The sequence below is a fragment of the Pholcus phalangioides genome, unplaced genomic scaffold, assembly GCF_987345545.1.
Source record: "Pholcus phalangioides strain wild (caught in Gottingen) unplaced genomic scaffold, Ppha-v1.0 ptg000041l_1, whole genome shotgun sequence".
Lineage (NCBI taxonomy): Eukaryota > Metazoa > Arthropoda > Arachnida > Araneae > Pholcidae > Pholcus > Pholcus phalangioides.
Window position 1 is genome coordinate 1,186,894 of NW_028301627.1, and position 20,185 is coordinate 1,207,078.

Below are 20,185 nucleotides of genomic sequence, written 5' to 3' on the forward strand. Positions count from 1 at the left end.
ACGATATTTTTGAAATGAGAAACAAACAAACCCCCCCCCCTTATTAGCTTCTTTCGTTGTCAGTTTTTCTGAAAGTGGTCAGTACCGCCCCCTGGGGGGGCGATGGAATGATTCGAGGGTGCAGTAGAAGCAATGGGTTTAGTATATGATCCTATGGGTTGTGGTCTGAGTTGAGGGAGGACGATGAGATTAAAAAAATGTGGAAGATGGAGGCGATGGAACAAAAAGTTTGGGAAACTATGATGTAGAGACTGACGAAAATGTTACACAGTAAAACTGTACCGTTGTCAGAGATAGCGCATAACTCATCAGTGTTTCCCAAAGTGAGAAATAATGATCCGGGAAGAGGAGCTACGGGTGTCTATTCCTCCCCCCCCCCCGTTTTCCTACCATAAAACCTCTAGCTGAGAAGTCCTATCATCAGGGACGCAACCAGGTACTTCGTCAACCGGTGCAAGCATTTTGCCGCCGCCGCCCCCGTAAAAATATACAAGGAGCAGTAAAAAAAAAGTGAGCTCGGAGCCCCCGTCTAGTCCAGCGTCTGGGGCACCAGACCCGTCTGCTCATGGAAGCTCACTTTACGAGAGTAAAGCTGTAATCCTCGCTGTTTGGGGGGGGGGCAGTGTCGTCTTAACGCATATGCCCAAGAAAGGCGGACACCCCCCCCGCCCCCACAAAAATGAGACCTGGTTGAAATTTTCGAAAGTAAACATGTAAATGTGTAGGCAAGTATTTTTACTAAGAAGTCAACCAACGAACAAGGTAAATATACGGAAAATACAATAACTCCTAATGCATTGCGACACACAATGGGTGTCGTTTTTCAGAGGGAAAAAAATATTAGCTACTTATCACACTGACCGAGTATCCCACTTGAATTGGACGCCAAATGTAAACTCTCCGTTGCTCAGTGGAAAGAAAGTACGTCTGTTCACTTCAAACACGTCGTGGTGAGAATGAAGCTGAGAGCCTGCGTGTGATAGTAATGGTGTGTCCTGATTGGATCCTTGCGGAATGCAGCTACCTGATTGGTCTAGTTTTTGTATTTTTAGTGTATTTGCCTTATTCGTTGGTTGACTTCTTAATATTCTTGGGCAAAGTTAATCTACTCTTCCCAGTGTTTTCATCCAGGTAGGAAGGATCTCAGGAAACTCGCTTGGCCGATGATGCTTTTAAGACGGCCCTGGGGGGGGGAGGTGGTCAATACAGTCGAATCCCGTTATAACGAAATCCAAGAGACCAGAGAAATCACTTCGTTATAGCGAAATTTTGTTGTAAAGGAATCCCGGTTATTTTTGTTATTCCTACGTAAACATATCTGGGACATTAGAAAAGTGTTCGTTAAGACGAGATTTCCGTTATAACGGTATTCGTTAAAACGGGATTCGACTGTATAGGATGGTTATTACAAAGGAAAGAGTGACAATAAAAGTGGACCTCAAAAAATAATCCTGTGAATAAGAAAAATATTTTACGGTGCAGTTTGGGAGAAAATTTTTTTTTTTTATTCTTATAAGCGGAAATCTGATTCTTATAGCCAGTGATTCTTATAAGCGATGGCCACAGCACTTATCGTCACAGTAATGATAGTCACTCATGCGTTGCTAATGCATTTAAAAAAAACGTGTTAATTTCCGTATTTAATTCACATAAAAGCGGAAATCTGCTTCCAGGTTTCTCTTCGTTTTGGCTTCGTGTTGGCGACGAAACAAAAAACGAAAGCTTTCGAAATTGAGTGTTTTCATTTATCAGAAAGAAAAGCAAAAAATGATCGCCAGAAGGGATCTGGCGACCTATATTAAACTTTTTTTTCTCTTACCCTCGTTACTACTCGGAGCCAAAAACTAGATAATATGCCAAGTATTCAGGCCAATGTCAATGAACTTTTACTTGATAGATTCTTCCCTTTTTTGTGGGTATTTGTGTTATTGGCGCTGTTTTTTTGGTTTTTAAAACCTGATTTTTGGTTTATTTTATTTTCCCCGTCAAATAGTCTTCATTATATTCGTTTTTCGGATGAATTCATGACTGTTTTTTTTTTTAGTTTCATTTTTTAATGAAACATGAAAAGAAACCTGTTGTTGGCGCCATTTTTTTTCTGATGAGATTCTCTTATTTTTTAGCAATAAATTTCATTTAGTTCTTTTTAAATGTATCTACAGTTTTGTTTTGTTTTTTAATGTATATTATTGTTGTTGTTTTGCTGACGTTGTGATTTTTTTTTTCCCATGTTCTAGAGCCAAAATGATCCGATGGGTGGCGCTATTGCTGTACGCCGTTACTTTCGTGGATGCACAGCGTAAGTTTTATCTGGTCTTCACGGGCCATTCAAGTATTACGTCAGAAATTTTTGAGCCCCCTTCCCCCACCCCTATTGCCAGCAAAACTCTGACCGCCCCCACCTCCCCCTGTCAGCAAAATTACGTCAGCTCCGTCTCCCTATCTCCTAACGCACATTGGGATCAGAGACTTACACGGGGAGGGTACGGGGCCGCGAGACCTCCCATATGACCCTCCGCGCCCCCAAATTTTCTTTAATGCAAAAAATATTTCAAGAAAGAAATTAAAATACTTTCATATAAAACATTCTGTTAATTCCAATGCTATTCTCTTTGAGAAATTCATAGCGACCCACTCTTTGGCAACCCCATATATGCTTAACCCGTGGTCTTCGGGGTAGTCTGATGTCGAAAGCCACCGGAAACCTAATTTTGTAAAAATGAACCAAGAGGCACATTTACGAATCGCTTCAGTGACCAGTGGCACAATTACAGAGCGTTTAAGCAGCACATTTTCAGCTCACTCAAGTAGACCCGCACATTCACAGATCACTTGAGTGATCCGCGGCACCGTTCTAGAACTCTAAAGCGGTCCGTGGCATATTTAGAGATCCCTTAAGGGGCATGCACAGTTTAAAAGCCCTTCAGCGGCCAGCAGTGTAGTTACCCGCGGCACGTTCCGAGATTACTTAAGTGATCTGTGGCATATTCATAGATTATTTAAGTGACGCGCAGCATTTCCAGAGCACTTAAGTGGCCCGCGACCCATTTCAAGAGCACTTAAGTGGCCCTGGCACATTTCCAGATATATTACAAAAATCCGCGGAACATTTAGAGATCATTAAAGTGCCTGTATATAGGACTTATAAAGCGGGATGGGGAGGCCACATATCAGGGACAGGTTTTCTCGTTTTTGTGACACTCACTAAAGATGTCATTAAGAGTTATTTTTATAATGGGTGGTCGACGACGTAAGCATCATTCAACCCCCCCCCCCCCTTGTCGTCAAAAGTCAGAAAACCCGGAAAACCCCTCCTATGGATGCTGACGACCCCGAATACTTTAATGACCCCTTATTAGTCATAACTAGGGTGATAATATGTCCCGTATTTCGCGAGACATTCCCGTATTTTCACGGTATTTTGGCTGATTCCCGACTTTTTTTGTAAGAATGTCCCGTTTTTTCATGTATTTTCAACAAAGTGTACCATCAAGGATTGAGAAACAATTCTTCAACTCATAAGCTATATCGCGATATTTACAACTACAAATCAGGATATTCACTTCACATAATTATCCATTTGTCACGTGTTAAACGTTCTATTCTGTTGAATTCATTTCAATCCAATGCAATTTGCGCAGTGATGCTTCGTTTTAGTGATTTCTGCAACAGTTGGCAACTTTGCTTACACTTAGCATCATTTATGGCGATATCCCATATTTCCCTCGAGGAAATATGGTCAGCCTAGCCTGAACTTATAATATCATAGTCGACTGGACCGTAGTGGAACAGCAAGCTTCCGTACGGCGGTGTGAGCGTCGTGATGTACTCGCATCACGGGGTCCCGTGTCCGATGCCCGCACGGTCATAGGATGAAGTTAGGTTTTTTTGTAGTTCCCAACTTCAAGAAGCGAACGCGAACCGATTCCTCCGTGAAAAAGCGTCGCACAAAGAGCAAGGGGCTTGCAACGGGACAAATATTCAATCATTACGCTTCATTCATAATTTAAGAAATAGATGGCAGCACTAAAACACCAGATAGGCGTTCAAACTGTTGAGTATACGTGCACTTCCAACACAACTCATTCGGTAGTGAATTGCCCGCGGCTATAGACAGGGGTTGTGTTTGGTTTGAAAGAAAGAAAAGAAAGTGGACACAGCAGGCACCGGGACGCCCATGTGGGTGTCGTGATGGACTGGCACCATGAGGTGTTTGGTTCGATCCCCGCCGGAGGCACGAAAATTCCCCTGAATGTTTTTGTTTGTAGGTTACGAACTTACCCCTACAACATTCAAATTCCACGCATCAGAATATTTGTTCATTATCAGTGTCGCCTTCGGGGGATAGATGGCAGCAACTGAACACATAAATACTACAGCATATTAATTAATATTCTTCGTCAAGGGGTCTCTGAGCACCATTGCTATATACAGAATCTTAATTTTGTAAATGGGGGTCCGTGCGGTCTACATTCCATTTTCACGGGAAAGTCCGTGGATCCCAATTTATTGGCACAAAGGGTCCGCGGAGCACAAAAGGATTAAGAACCCTTGTTCTGACGGAATAGTCGGTTTTCACCGATCCAACCCAAAGACTATAAAAATACCGGCAACAAAACTGAAGATCGTTCAACGCACGGACCTCGCCACGCACGAGATTTTACGAGATCATGAATCAAATTGGCGCACTAAAATTAAGGGTGACTTCGTACCAAGCATTGAGAACATTCCTCGTGTCCAGTATCAAAGATCTGGGTCTGCAGCAAAGTGTCTGCGTAGCTACCATAAATCAGAAGCATTTTTCTTCTCTTTTATGTCCGACATTAACTCGCCTGCGTTCGAGGTCTGCATACGTAATGGATATTCGAGATGGGATATAAGTAGGGTTGCAAAGGCTATAATAACATATCAGCGAGTGTCCTTCGGATTCTTCTCTTTACCCTTATGGCATTCCAGCTTTACTTTTGAACCACCGTCAGGCCGATTTTGACCTATGGCCTTGTGTGCAAGAGACCGCTCCTTCTTCTTCTTCACGCTCCGGAATGTTAACTAATGTTCTTTCTATTCAACCTTCGAACTGGAATCCCCCCCCCACCCCCTTCAGTTTTGAATTTATTGGCACACACACAGAGCATTCTCTACTGCTGCGACCGCTGTTAGCTAGGGCATGGGCTCCTGCTGTGCAATGTCAGATGGACCATTTCGCAAGAACAAGAAGATGGTGGAGAAAATGGTGTTATCCGAAAGAGACTTCGGTTGTTTTACTCCAATGTTTCCCCAGATTTTTTTTAAAGTGCACCCCCTTCTTTCGATGATAATGTTATTGGTGGCTACTGCCCGCTTTTTAGAAAGAATTTTCCTCTAGGCCAGCCCATATTATTGGCAAGAATCTTACCCGTGAGCACCCCGTTTTTGACAAAATTTTTAATCCACTCTCTTTCTTGAAAAGCATTTTTCACTGACCCTCCCTCCTTCCTGACAAGAATACTATCGGTGAAGGCATTCGTTTTGGCGAGAATCGGTGCGACCACCCTTTTTATCGAAAACAATTTTTCGGTGAACTCTCCCCATTTTGACGCGAATTCATTCGGCGAACAGTCCTTTTCCGAAGAGAATTTTTTGGTACCCCACGTATTTTCTGATGAGAATTGTGTCGGTGAACAATCCCTTTTTGAGAATAATTTTTCGGTGGCCATTCCCCCCCTTTCAGGAGAATTATATCGGTGAACTTCCCTTTTTCGAAAAGGGTTTTTCAGTGACATTTCTTCTCTCGCTCCTTTTTTTACGCGAATTTTATTGGTAAAAACTTTTTTTTTTTTCGAAAAGCATTTTTCGGTGACCTATCCCCATTTTGATGCGAATTCAGTCGGTGAAGAACCGTTTCTCGAAGAGAATTTTTCGGTGACCTCTCCCGATTTTGACGCTAATCCATTCAGTGAACAACCCTTTTTCGAAGAGAATTTTTCGGTGACCTCTCCTCATTTTGATGCGAATTCAGTCAGTGAACAACCGTTTTTCGAAGAGAATTTTTCGGTGACCTCTCCCGATTTTGACGCTAATTCATTCGGTGAACAACCGTTTTTCGAAAAGAATTTTTCGGCGACCTCTCCCCATTTTGATGCAAATCTATTTGGTGAACAACCCTTTTTCAAAGAGAATTTTTCGGTGACCTCTCCCCATTTTGACGCGAATTCATTCGGTGAACAACCCTTTTTCAAAGAGAATTTTTCGGTGACCCTCTCTCCATTTTGACGCTAATTCATTCGGTGAACAATCCTTTTTCGAAGAGAATTTTTCGGTGACCTTCCCCCCATTTTGACGCGAATTCATTCGGTGAACAATCCTTTTCCGAAGAGAATTTTTTGGTACCCCACCTCTTTTCTGATGAGAATTGTGTCGGTGAACAACCCCTTTTTGAGAATAATTTTTCGGTGGCCATCCACCCTTTCAGGAGAATTATACCGGTGAACTTCCCTTTTTCGAAAAGGGTTTTTCGGTGACATTTCCCCACTCTCTAATTTTTTTACACGCATTTTATTGGTGAAAACTTTTTTTTTTCGAAAAGCATTTTTCGGTGAACTCCTCCCTCCCGTCCCCTGACAAAAATTTTATTGGTGAACATCCCTTTTTTGAACAACATTTTTCTGTGAACAGTTCGTTTTTTTTTACAAGGATTTCATCGGTGACTACCTCTTTTTTGACAAGGATTTCATCGGTGACTACCTCTTTTTTGACAAGGATTTCATCGGTGACTACCTCTTTTTTGACAAGGATTTCATCGGTGACTACCTCTTTTTTGACAAGGATTTCATCTGTGACTACCTCTTTTTTGACAAGAATTTTCGGTGACTACTTCTTTTTTGACAAGAATTCCATCATTCTCCCTCCCTGCCATTATCAATTTCCTCTAATATACGAAATATAACGACTGCACTACCATCTGCTATTCATTTACGCTTTGAGAGCCACTGTTGTATACCTTTTAGAGCAGGAGTCTTCAACCTTTCTCGGGTCGCGAGCACTACCTGTGCCCCATCACCAAACGAACAGCACCCTTCACAGTAACTGTGACTTATTTATCAGTATTAAATCTACATAATTGTAATTCTTGAATGCGATTTTTACAAAAGGTTTGGTTCAAGCGTTGATCAAGTGTTCGCGAAATCGGACATCAGCATTGATCACTCTCGGTGCTTCGAGGAGCACTTTGGTGGTCTCGAGCAACTGGTTGTAGTTATTTGCCTTGTGGTGCCTACACACTACGCTGACGTGGAACTACAACACGTTAGATTCACGTCGAAATTCTGATTGCTATGTTGAATTCTCAATGTGCTTTGACTTGCTTGGACTCCCCCCTAACTCCTACAAGTCACTCTTTTGGCCACTTCCATGCTCAAACACTCTCTAAGTCTAAGTTAGTGTTTCTCAACCGCCGGGCCCTAATATCAGTGCAACCAGGCGGTGAGTGGTTCACCGTTTCATTTTTACCCATTTTCCAGTAATCGTGTGTTTGACCGGTCCTTCCACTCAAAAACGAAACCAACCGGGTCGTGGGCTTCCAAAGGTTAAGAATGACTGTTTTAAGTCATTCTTTTATTAATCACATGCTTACACACTCTTTTGGTCATTCACATGCTTTCACACTCTCTAGGTCACTCTTTTGGTCACTCACTCACCTAGTTCCTTACTGTTTCGGCAGAGGCGGATTTATTTAGGATTATACCAATTTCGACGCCATTCCCGTTCTACTAAATTTCGTGGCCGCTTATTTCTCAAGTTTGCACCCATCTGAACTTGCCGCTCTGGGCTATAGCCAGCTAAGCCCCCCCCCCTCCCTCCAACCAGAAAATACGCCACTGAGGATGAAGTAGGTGAACCACATTCTTTTGTGTTGGCCATAAATCGATGTACGTACGTGACCGATCGACCATTAAATGCCCTAAACAATGAACGAACTGATCTGTGGGATGTTTAACAAGGGCTCGTGTACAGTTTGTGACTATTCTACGCCCACTTCCTACGTAGAGGGTCTATCCAAGAAGAAGGAAGTTGTCCACTGAGGCCCCCACCCTTCCCCGCTCCTTGGTATTATTCGCTCGAGATTGAAGTCAATTACCACAAACACAAGTGGTCCCTGTTCGGGCACCAAAAGGATTATCCCTTGCGGGACAGCGCCTGGGTTACGTCTGGTTCTTTACACACACAAGTGGTGCAGTATTTTCATACTAGGTATGGAGAGTGATTAGGCTTATGAACGACGGGATCAGAAAAATATATTACAAAATGTTGCTGCGGATATTACAACAACCACTTTCCGCTCCGCAATATGTATAATGCAACCTGTCTTACGCCCTAAGCACCGAGACACGAACACACGAACAAAAGGCCAAGCGTATTATAAACGAGGTGCGTAACGGCACTCGTTGACCCTTCAAATGTTTTTCGCGGATAATAAATCTGTGAACCACGATGCTGTCTTACCACGCGGGAGGGATGAAGGTATGTGCTCAAAACGCGTGTAAACCTCTGGAACAGTATAAATGGAGGTAAAATGGAGTTTCATTTTCATTTTATGCTGTTTTATCCCCCCAACTCCAATTTTTCAATTGGAAGTTAAAGGTCAAGAGGAGTCATACCTCTACGACGGACGGTTAATGAGATGAAGGCCGCATTAGCACTTGCAGGACACCCCCGTATGGTAGCAGGTTAGCTTAGCCACAATGAATGAATGAACGCCAGGGTCTCTGCCACCGGACTTATCCCGTTGCTGAGATCTCTTCCAGCCCAGCTTCGTGGCGGAGTCTGGAACAAAGTGAGTGTGTACACCTAACAGTCTGAGTGTGTAGCTAGTGTTGTGTATGATATTTCAGTGCTGCCATCTATACTTCAAATTGTGAGTGAAGTGACTTTTAGAAGCATCAGAAGAACCTTTACAGGAGGTTTATTTTTTTAACGAATGTTTGTAACACACGCATGCAATGCATATTTTATTCCGATTATTGTCGTATCGGAAATTAAATTATTTTCAAGGCGCGAATGCGAGCCGATCTCCCCGTTAAAAAGTCTCGCCACGGAGAGCAACAGGCCTACAACGTAACAAATATTCAATCAATGCACTTCGCTCACAATTCGAAGTATAGATGGCAGCACTGAAATATCAAGCACAACACTTTTCCGCTGTGGTGGTCGAGTGGTTATAGTGACGGACTCGCGATGCGAGGATCCGGGTTCGAACCCCACAGTGGTGGTCGGCTGAAGTTGGTTTTCTGTGGTTCCCAACTTCAAGGCACAAATGCGAGCCGATCTCCCCGTTAAAAAGTCTCGCCACAGAGAGCAACAGTCCTACAACGATAAATCATTTAATCATAACACTTCACTCGTAGTTAGAAAAACTGGTGGCAGATGGCAGCACTACACATAACAAGCATTACAGAGAAACAAAAAAATCTTCACGTCAGGTTTCACTACACGTACACGCACATTCCCGCATGTACCGATTCGTTGGGGGTTCCGGGAGGGTGTGTATGTGTGGTGTAGCAGTAGTAGGTAGGGCCTCCAAAAAATGGCTCGGGGATCCATGATGTTCTTAAGTCAGCCACCTCGTTGGGCAATTTGCCTGTTGTGGCGTTGTATTTGTACTTGTACTAGCTACACGCTCAGACTGTTAGGTGCACTCACTTTGTTCCAGACTCTGCCACGAAGCCAGGCTGGAAGAGATCTGGGCAAAGGGATAAGTCCGGTGGCAGAGCCCCTGGCGTTCATTCATTGTCGTATCGGAAAATAATTGTCGTATTCGCGACAATATATTATATATTGACAATAATTGTCGTATTCGCGGTCAAACACTGTAACGGTGATAATTATTTTCACCGTTACAGTGTTTGACCGCGAATACCGAGGGCGACTGTAATATTTTGAAGATGATACGGTATCAAGTTTTGTTTTTGCGTCTGTGGTAGGGCTTCTTATATTGTTACGAAAATTATGTAGATAGTCATTATTTATCGTTTTCCGACTGTAAATAAATAACCATTAATGCAATACTCGGTAAATCTCGCCAATCTGACGACGAACTTGGCAAGTCTGGCGAATTTTCGATGTCGTAGCACCAAAACAAAAGTGTAAGGATCATGTGAGAACCGATGAGATTATTCTAGAAGGTTTCGTTTTGCTTGTATAGTGGCGCCGCTTCCACAGAACTAAGAGCAGTTAGTAGAATTTTAGTCGGAAGACAAGGTCTTATATTTGTATATCGCTCTCTCTCTCTATTTATAGGTCGTGTTCCAAATCGATGCTTGTGAATACGTAGCTGCTCCGCGTACAATAAATTTGTGTTGTCCGTGCAATTGCTTCGTACTTTGACATCTCGAGTGCTTACGAGAGACATTATCCGGAACAATATCGATACTTGAAATTTGTAACTTAGGGGAAATCGATGTAATAATTCTTTCTTTCTTTTTTTTCATTTGCAGAGGAACTCGACGACAAGCTCCTGCACACACCGGCCACCGACGGCATGAAACTGGTCTGCTACTACTCTAACTGGGCCATATACAGGCCAGGGCTGGCAAAGTTCACTCCTCAGAACATCAACCCGTACCTGTGCACGCACCTGATATACGCCTTCGCAGCCCTGTCGTCTGATTTCGAGCTGGTGTCGTTCGATCCTTACAACGACGTCGAACAGGGTAATGTACCACGAATCATAGACACAAATCACTTTTGTCATTTCAGACGTGGTAACCAAGCCTGGTTTCAAAACCTTGCTGGACCAAGCAGCGAGGGGATAACTACGACAACCAATCGGGTTCATGTGTCTCAATTGAATCTAGCATAAAAACGGATCGGTACCGTTCATTGACGTCAACAGACACAGACAGACAGGCATAACCGCTGACCACCCAGAGAAACTATCTTGGGATGGAAACAGGTACTTTCTGGGTTTAATGCTCAGGCGAACTCGGGAAGAAAAGTTATCTGGTCTCCACCGAGACTCGAACCCACGTCCTCTTGCATTCCGGGCAAGCGCGCTACCATCTATACAACTCGAGACCCGACCCCGCCTTCCTTATTTCACGCACTGGGGTGTGATGCGCTGAAGTAGAGACATTAGTAGTTTCAACTTTACTTCAGCAAATGGTCCCCCCAAGTGGGTTCGAGTGCCGGCGGGGACCAGATGACTTTTTTTTCCCGAGTTCACTTCATCATAAAATCCAGAAAATATCAGTTTTCTTGATTTACTGGGCTGAGAAAGAGCCTTCTATCTCTATCTCTACCGTGGTGTCGATCCTGGTGTCGAATCCGGTCTACGACACGAAAATTTCCCCCACTTCTATCGTGGAAATAAATCAACGAATATCTTTTCCTTTGAACGTTTTGAAACTCACCTACACTGTATCATATCTGTCTTATTAAAAGAGAGGGACGATATAATCTCCGGTGGCCTACTCTTCGGCACCTTCAACAACAACAACGACAAAGCAAGCTTAATTTAGAGTTGAACGACGATCGCGCGACAGAAAAATAGCCCTTTTCTTCCTCCAACATGCGTATAGTTTTTTGCTCCAATTTTCTTTTATTCGATTAACAAGGTCGGTAAAGGACATCGAGACGCTATTTTTCGAGGAAAAAAGGGTCGTAAACGTCTCTCTCTTGGTCATTTGTCCGAACAAGACGAAATTGAATACGCGTGTAATTACAGTACATAATACGGCACTACTTTTCCTCGGACGCAGCGTAGTGTGACCTTTTGTAAGTGACGATAGTAATGTCCAGCTCATTGTCTTCTTCTTCTCACCCACTACATTATCCTTGACCCGTTGTTTCAGTTGCTCCCGTTGGTCAGTCCGTTTCGAGACCCCCCCCCCCTTTTCCTTTCACGAGCTTTCTTTTCTTTTCGTCTTCTTGACACGATTCGGTTCTTTCCTCCTCGTCGACGCGCGTAGCCTCGCACCAATTCATTTTATATAAAGGAATTTTCCTTCTAAAGGTCATTGGTAATCGTCTCGGAGGCACGATGTCTGGAAAATCATGGAGACGACACTCGCACCCACCTGCTTCAAATGCCATTCGATTCGGACGACGGACACTTCAGAGGATTCGCTCGCACTTCAAAGGCGGCGCGTTATCCCTAGCGATGGCGTATCACACGTATTACTTATATCGACTAAAAATGAATGCGCTAGAATTCACAGCCGCTCGATATCCATATCCATTCTAACGTCCAATAGATATGCATTATCTTCCTCCCCACCCACCTCCGGGGGCCGTTCAAGTATTACAACAGCAGATTTTCAGTCATTTTTGAACCACCTTCCCCCCCCCCCCCCCCGTCAGTCATTGCAAGGTGTCTACGATATCAAAAAGATTGGGGAAACACCGCTCTTAGAACATTCGGACGATTGCTGTTTCAGCTGCGGTAAGGTTTCGGGTTGTTTTAAATAGACTTTCCAGTTCAAAAGCGGGACGTATTGAACATGCATGTCTGAAGATGATGTCGCTCACGTCCGCTATTACTATAAAGGTCTCGACATCTGGCTGATGCGACGGTAAATCCAGGAAAGAATGAAAATTCAGCTGCCCTCTCGAGAAATCGAACCCACATCCTCTCGCTTGCCGAGTGAGCGGACTAGACTACGAAGCCAACGAATCCTCTTTCTTTAGAGCTCGTAATGCGTTGAACTGGGTCGCGCATGGACAGCCAGACTTAACTCGAGCCAAAGCTCACAATTTCTTTAACTGCCACCAGATGGCGGCTTATCCATCTTCGTCATCGCGTAGTTTCAGGAGTGGGGCCGACAAGCGGGTTATATATAGCACAGGGTGGCGAATTCGAGGAAAGAGCGGTCAAGAAAATTAGACTAGTATGGGATTAGGGCGGCAAAATTCGTGTGGCCTGCAGGCTGCAAAACCGCCAATGCGCGTGTCATTACCATCGCGTGTTGTCTCTGCGTGTTTTTCCAAGATGGCACCTAAATTAAAATGCGATTTTGTCATTTAATTAGGTAATTACAAGAGCTTCGTGGGGCTGAAGGCTTACAACCCGAGGCTGAAGACGATGATAGCCGTCGGCGGCTGGAACGAAGGCTCGAAAAGGTTCTCGAAGCTGGTCGAGTCCGATCAGCTGAGGCAGAGGTTCATCCGGAGCAGCTTAGCTTTCGTCCGAGAGCACGGTTTCGACGGCATCGACCTCGACTGGGAATACCCGGCGTTCAGGGAAGGCGGCAACCACACCGACAAGCAAGGATACGCCAAACTCATTGAGGTACGATTACGACGATATACGAGTAGTCCTACGAGAGACACACCTCGGGACACGTCACGTGATGATTTCATTTGTTGATATACTGTGTAGTAGAAATCTTCTTTATCTTCCCAAAGGAATTCCGTGTCGCCATCGACAACGAGAGGTTGCCACCAGGAAAAGACAAACTCCTACTATCCGTAGCGGTACCGGCCACGAAGGCGTACATAGACATGGGATTCGATGTCGTAACTATGTCCAAGTATGTCCAAGATCTGTTAAGTCGGTGCTAAATGTTGATGCCACAAGTGTCAAATCTTTCTCTTTCTCCAATAAAAAGTTGTTCATACCAATATTGACTTACCATTTGCAGGAATGCGGATTTCCTGAACGTCCTCACGTACGACTACCACAGCGCCTACGAACCAGAGACTCATCACCACTCTCCCCTGTACCATTCGAACGAACTGGATCCTCACGGCGAGTTCAGGAACTTGACTGTCGTAAGTACTTCGTATTCCCTCTTCCCCCAATGAACACACGTTTTCCTCTTGTCAAGTTCAGAATGATGCAATTCAAAGTATCACGTGCCCCGTATTTCACGGGATGGGTGCCAAACCCAAAGTGAGGCCACTTCCCGAATTGACCGAGCATTTTGGTCCAAGTCCGATTTTCAGAAATGGTTCGGCTTTTGGCCGGCTATTTCGCGAAGTGGTCGGATACTCCTGGCCAAAGTTCAATGCGCTGATGTAAGACGGTCCGGTAGCGTATAAGCAAATCTTACATTCCTAGATACATTGTAAGGTAATTGTGGTTTTTCCGATTGTTGTTTTATAAATATTTCATTGTTTTATTTTATTAATTCTACAAAGACCCTTTCAAGGGCCAAATTAATTTTTTCCAATAGTGTTGCCATCATCCTTTATGAATAAGATCGTGGAAGAGAAAGATAAGACTTTCTTAATTCAACTAAAAATCACCTATTGAGTTATTTGGCGCAATTCAGTTTCGCCAAAAAACTCCGCCTCTTCTGACGTCTTGCTATTTTGCTTGTGCTTCGCGGTCAGGTAGGCGCCAAATCGTTTTTCTTTTCATCGCCAACGTGTGAGAGAAATTCGGTAGAAAAAACTATTTATACAATAATATGGACATATGTTTTTTCCTGTAAATTTTGAAGAAGAAAAAATGATTACCGCATCGTGACTGTGGTTTGTGCCACAGCTGACGTGGACATAATTATCAGGAAAAAATACTTTTGTTATCGGACTTTGGGGTAGGGATCTCCGGCCACTTCTCGAACTGGCTGATTTCGGGATTTGGCAGTAACATGTATGTTGCGGAAAATGTAATAAATCTATACATAATAACCGCTTATTATGCATACTTACCAATCGTGTTGGTAAGTTTCATAAATTAATCACTTTCACCACCGATTATGCATAATACTCTAAGTGTCGTTGGTAAATTTGTTAAATAATTGAAATTTATTACCTTTATCTCTGATTATGCATAATATTGAAAACATTATAACTTTTACTGGCGATTATGCATAATACCCACTTATGGGGTATTTGCCAATAATGGCACACAATACCGATTATGCATAATGCGCCGTTGGTAAATTTTTTAAATTCTCGAAATTTATCATCTTTATCTCTGATTAAGCATAATACCCCAGTGTAATTATTGAATTTGATAAATATGAAAAAAATCCAAATGAGTCCAGTGTGTGTGTGTGTGTGTGTGATGAATATAGTTGGACCCCGATATAATGATAACAAATTTCACGATTATACCCCGATATAATGATAAAATATTGTTCCGGATTATTTTTCCACAAGACTTCGAGGTTGCTCTCTCTCTCTCTCTCTCTCTCTCTATTCGAGCCTTTTCTCACAACAACTACCTACTATTTAAAGGTCTGTCGAAAAAGAACATTCCACAAATTTCTATTTTACAGTTTCCAAGTTGGCGGCGCCACCGTACGGGGGTGTTGAACCAACATCTGGAGGGGCGGGACTTTCTAGAAAGTTCTTCCAACCCTCTACTTGTTCTCAGCTAATCGCATCGTCTTTCGCTTAACCGAAACCGGTATCAACTCTCGTTGCCAACAGAAGATTGTGCTACAGACTTGCGCCATCTATCGTCTACAGATCGTAACATTGCCCCTCTTATAGAATTGTTCGTCCCGACAATTCAATTCCTTAAGTCGACGGGTTGTATTCACTATGGTAAGAGGCCAGTCTGTTGAAGTGGACCACCTTGCACTTCGAGGATGGCGTCTTCTGGATCCGAGCTACGACGTCGTTCAGTCTCTTCACGACTCTGTAGGGTCCTTCCCATGACGTCTGAAATTTCGGGCACAGTCCTTTCCAACGCTTTGGGTTCCAGAGCCAGACAAGGTCCCCTTCCTTGAACTCATGAGACGTGGTCCTCACATCGTAGCGGTTCTTCATCTTTTCGAGGCCGATGTTGATCCTGTGTCTGGTGATTCGATGCATGTCCTCGAGGAACTCCTGGAATCCCTGGACGTATTCTTCAGGTGGAAGAGCGGCATCTATCGGTCGCCGAAACATCAGATCACCTGGCTGGGGAAGGTCCTGTCTCATTAGCGATAGCGAGTATCCGGTGCTCTCGTGGGCGGTCCTCGGTAATGGTCGCAGGATATTCGGGGCGATTCACATGCGGACGGCGCAGCCGTCGCAATTCTTGCACCCCTCGTGAACATCGGTCCTGGATTTGTTTAAACAGAATCGTTAAAACGACCTTCTGGAGAGTCTTAATCACGCCGAAATGTCCACCGGTCGGGCTTTCGTGCAATTCTTTCAGCACAGCTTTCACACGGCTCCTTGGCAGGACGAGTTGCCATCTGAACGTTTTCCCGTCCTCCGACTCCCATTTGCGGTACAGCACGCCATCTCTCATCTCCAGAGTGTCCCATAGCGCCCAGTACCTCTTGGTCGTCGGACTGGAAGAGGCGACGTCCTGCCATGCTGGTTTACTACCGGTGGATTCTTTCAAGTCCATTATCGGCCGTATGTCGGGATTTTCTAGCTGCGCCTTCCTGGTGTTCTCGTCGCTCCAAGGATCGTCACTTAAGACTTGAGATGTTATCCGTCTCACTACAGGGTTCGGCGGCACGTACTTTTCTTCTGCCTCGAGGCAACGACGAGGTTCTGTAGACCCGGTCCTCCCATCAGGGCGTCGGCATTTCCATGCGCTTTTTCCTTACGAGGCTGGATCGTCCTCTTTATGCCATCTGACTTTCGTGAGAGAGCAGTTCCGGTCCTGCCATTGGTCTTCTCTGCATCGGCGATGCACTTTTTCCGCCTCTGGAATGTCCATCACTTTCCTTGGAGATACTTCGTTACGACCACATCCGAGTAGGGCGATACGTTCCTTCGGAGTGTGCAACTGGTCATGCCTCATGTCCAAGGAAAATCTATGTTTCAAGGAAAATAGATTGTGCTAAAGACTTGCGCCATCTATCGTCTACAGATCGTAACAATATTTGTATCAATCATCATGCATAAATTACGACGTAGTACAATTTGTCATGTTTACCAACTACCCGACGCTTGGACACTATGCATAATCGCTAGTAAAAGTGATAAATTCAAGGAAACTACAAATTCGAATCTACCAAAATGCTCTGAAATTATGCATAATAACCGGATTTACCACACATTTACCGTAACATATATTATATACTGTAACCGTTTCTCTCCCTCCAATCAGGAATGGACGGTCGATTACTACTTGCAACTTGGATGTGCCAAAGAGAAGCTTGTCATTGGCCTGCCGATGTATGGAAGGTCGTATACGCTGGCCAGTCCTGAACTGGCCCGCGGGTTCCGTTCGCCTGCCATCGGGCCCGGAGAAGAAGAGCGAGCCACAAGGGAGAAAGGGTACCTTTCATACTATGAGGTTGGTCGGCCCCAGACTTTACCTTATTACCTACATAATCCTTTGCTGTCTGTTTTCTTATTTCGTGCTCTTAATACGATGGGTTTTGCTTTTGCAGATATGTCAGAAGGTCAAGGACGACGAATGGGGCATCGAAGCGCCTTATCCTAAGCAGATGGGGCCCTACGCGTTCAAGGGAAATCAATGGGTCGGATTCGATGACGAGGACATGCTATCTATCAAGGCAAGCATTTACTTATAATACAACACATATTCTGAGCTATTAATGAACTAATTGTAAAATCGATTAGAATTCAGAATTAATGAAACAATTGCAAAATCGATTAGAATTCAGAATTAATGAACTAATTGCAAAATCAATGTGAATTTAGAAGTAATGAACTAATTACAAAATCGATTAGAATTCTGAATTAATGAAACAATTACAAAATCGATTAGAATTCTGAATTAATGAAACAATTACAAAATCGATTAGAATTCAGAATTAATGAACTAATTGCAAAATCGATGCGAATTCAGAATTAATGAACTAATTGCAAAATCGATGCGAATTCAGAATTAATGAACTAATTGCAAAATCGATTAGAATTCAGAATTAATGAACTAATTTCAAAATCGATTAGAATTCAGAATTCGTGAACAAATTGCAAAATCGATTAGAATTCAGAATTAATGAAACAATTTCAAAATCAATTAGAATTCAGAATTAGTGAACTAATTGCAAAATCGATGTGAATTCAGAATTGAAGGGGAGAGGGGAATGTGATAATGAATGAAAATTCAGAATAGCTGAAAGAAATATTTTCATCAACGAAAGAAGTAATTTCATAATAAATGAAAGAATTTGATAATTAATGAAAGAGAAGTTGAGAAACAATTAAAATTATTAAATAAATAAAAAGAAATAATTTCAAGATGAATTAAAATTGAGAATCAACGTAAGAAATAGTTTCACAAAGAAAGAAAATTCTTAATTAATGAAAATGCCAGAAAGAATGAAAAACTAATTTCAGAGCGGATGAAAATTCAGAATTAATTCCAGAATGGTTGGAAATTCATAATCAAGTAAACAAACAATTTCAGAATCGAGGCCGGGGTTCAGAACTCGATTCAGAATGAACGGAAATTCAAAATCGATGAACAAATTTCTCAGAGGTAATAAAAATCTCCAGTAATTTAGGGTCGCTGTCCGACTTGAGGCCCCGGGTCCCGTCAGCACCTCCTAGAGATAGAAGGCCTCCGCACGCTGCTCGTGACGTCACGCAAGTAGTCCATCCTCACTCAAAATAGTCAGAGAAAAAAATTCCATTGCACGTGCCAGTGTCATCGTTGTGCGGAAAAGAAACGATCGGGCAGTGAGTTGGCGATATCTGTGCCCCACATCCAATCACCGTGCGGTGTTTGTGAGCCAACTCGGAAGATTCTACGCCAAAATAAGAAGAAACGAAATAGGTTGCTGTGGCTCAAAATGTGGCAAACTTTCTAGGTAGTCTTATCGGACTACTATCATGACGTCACAGATGAACTTGGCAGCCAACCCTTGGGGAGGCCTTCTCTCATTAGGAGTTGCTGGACCAGTTCCGGCTGACTAACTGGGTAAAGCCGTGCGTGCGCGTATAGGTGTGTGTTGTCTACTCGTCATCTGAATATAAAGTAAAACTCTCCCTTTTGTTTTCTGGTTCGTAGGCTCGATTTATACTGAACCAAGGTCTCGGAGGTGCGATGGTCTGGACCTTGGACAACGACGACTTCCGCGGGATATGCACTGACGAGCAGAGCCCGCTGGTCAACACCATAAGGAGCGTCCTGTTCCATGCGAACGCCATCGCCAGCAGCTCGAGCCAACAGTCGCTTGCGAGATCTGCCGGCCCGACGTCCACCATCCTCTTCGACGAAGACGGCAGGGGGAGCAGGAGCACCGATTCCAACGCCCCGAGGCGCAGGAACACCCTGAGGCGACTCGTGCAGAACAGGCAGTCCTCCAGGAGGAACAGCGGCGGACCTACAGCCAGAAGGATCGGCGACGACTCACCCGCGAAGGAGCAGGTCTTCACTACCCCGACGCCTCCCACGACTCCCGATCCCGGCTTCGCCTTCGAGTGCAAGGACGAAGGGTTCTTCAACAACCCCAAGGACTGCAAGAAATATTTCTGGTGCTTGGACAGCGGGCCCGCTAACTTGGGCGTAGTCGCCCACGCCTTCACCTGCCCGTCCGGGCTGTTCTTCAACGCCAACTCCGAGTCTTGCGATTATCCAGAGAACGTGGTGTGCCCTTCGAAGTCTGGCGGACCGCCGGCTTCCACACCAAACAGACAAGCGAGGCCGAGACCACGGTTGACGACGACCACCACGACCACCACCGAGGCACCCCCGACACACCCCACTACCGACGAAGAGGGCGACGATTTGGAGTCAACGAACAAGTTGACTTCTAGGGATGGGCTGTCGGCTGATGGAGGAAGTGGCAACGTTGCAGAGCTCCTGCGTCTCCTACAGGCAATAGGTGAGTACCGCTACCTTTATTAAGCGATATTCCCCCCCCCCCCCAATATAGTGTAGATTTCCCCCTTTTAAAACGGATTTCCTTTATTCGTTAGGTGGGGTCGAGAAACTGCAAAGCCTGCTCGGTTCCCACGGGTCGGCATCGAGCACGACACCTGACCTATCGCTTCAAACACTTCCCGAGTACGTCACCCCCAGAAGAACAACTCCAGCCGGACCAGATGATCAAGACGACGACGTCGGGCCTACAGCTAGTCCGGGGCAACCTCATCAGAATGACAACAGGGTCTTACCGACTGTACCGGAACCGGAATCCCCGCTCACGTTGCAGGTTCCGAGGAGACCTCAGTACCCTCCGGAACCCGTGAGGAGTGGAGACACCCCGCTGTTTGACTATCGACCACCCCACAGAGGTCCCGATGCTACGGCAGCCGAAGACGGAGATGGGCCGAACTATCCCTTCAGCTACAACATACCGCCAAGAACTGCATCCTTCGTAAGTCACGTGCACAG

General features: G+C 44.4%; 1 protein-coding gene across 1 annotated transcript in view; it reads left to right on the top strand.

Moving 5' to 3' along the window:
• Positions 1-20,185, top strand: part of LOC149065027 (uncharacterized) — an 85,355-nt gene that overhangs the window by 56,493 nt on the left and 8,677 nt on the right. Inside the window, exons 2-10 of the mRNA XM_089254346.1 lie at positions 2,238-2,299; positions 10,473-10,688; positions 13,005-13,264; positions 13,381-13,505; positions 13,617-13,746; positions 16,982-17,170; positions 17,268-17,393; positions 18,857-19,673; positions 19,768-20,168. Coding sequence (XP_089110472.1) covers positions 2,245-2,299; positions 10,473-10,688; positions 13,005-13,264; positions 13,381-13,505; positions 13,617-13,746; positions 16,982-17,170; positions 17,268-17,393; positions 18,857-19,673; positions 19,768-20,168 — 2,319 coding nt within the window. The 5' untranslated portion in view covers positions 2,238-2,244. The remainder of the gene's footprint in view (positions 1-2,237; positions 2,300-10,472; positions 10,689-13,004; positions 13,265-13,380; positions 13,506-13,616; positions 13,747-16,981; positions 17,171-17,267; positions 17,394-18,856; positions 19,674-19,767; positions 20,169-20,185) is intronic.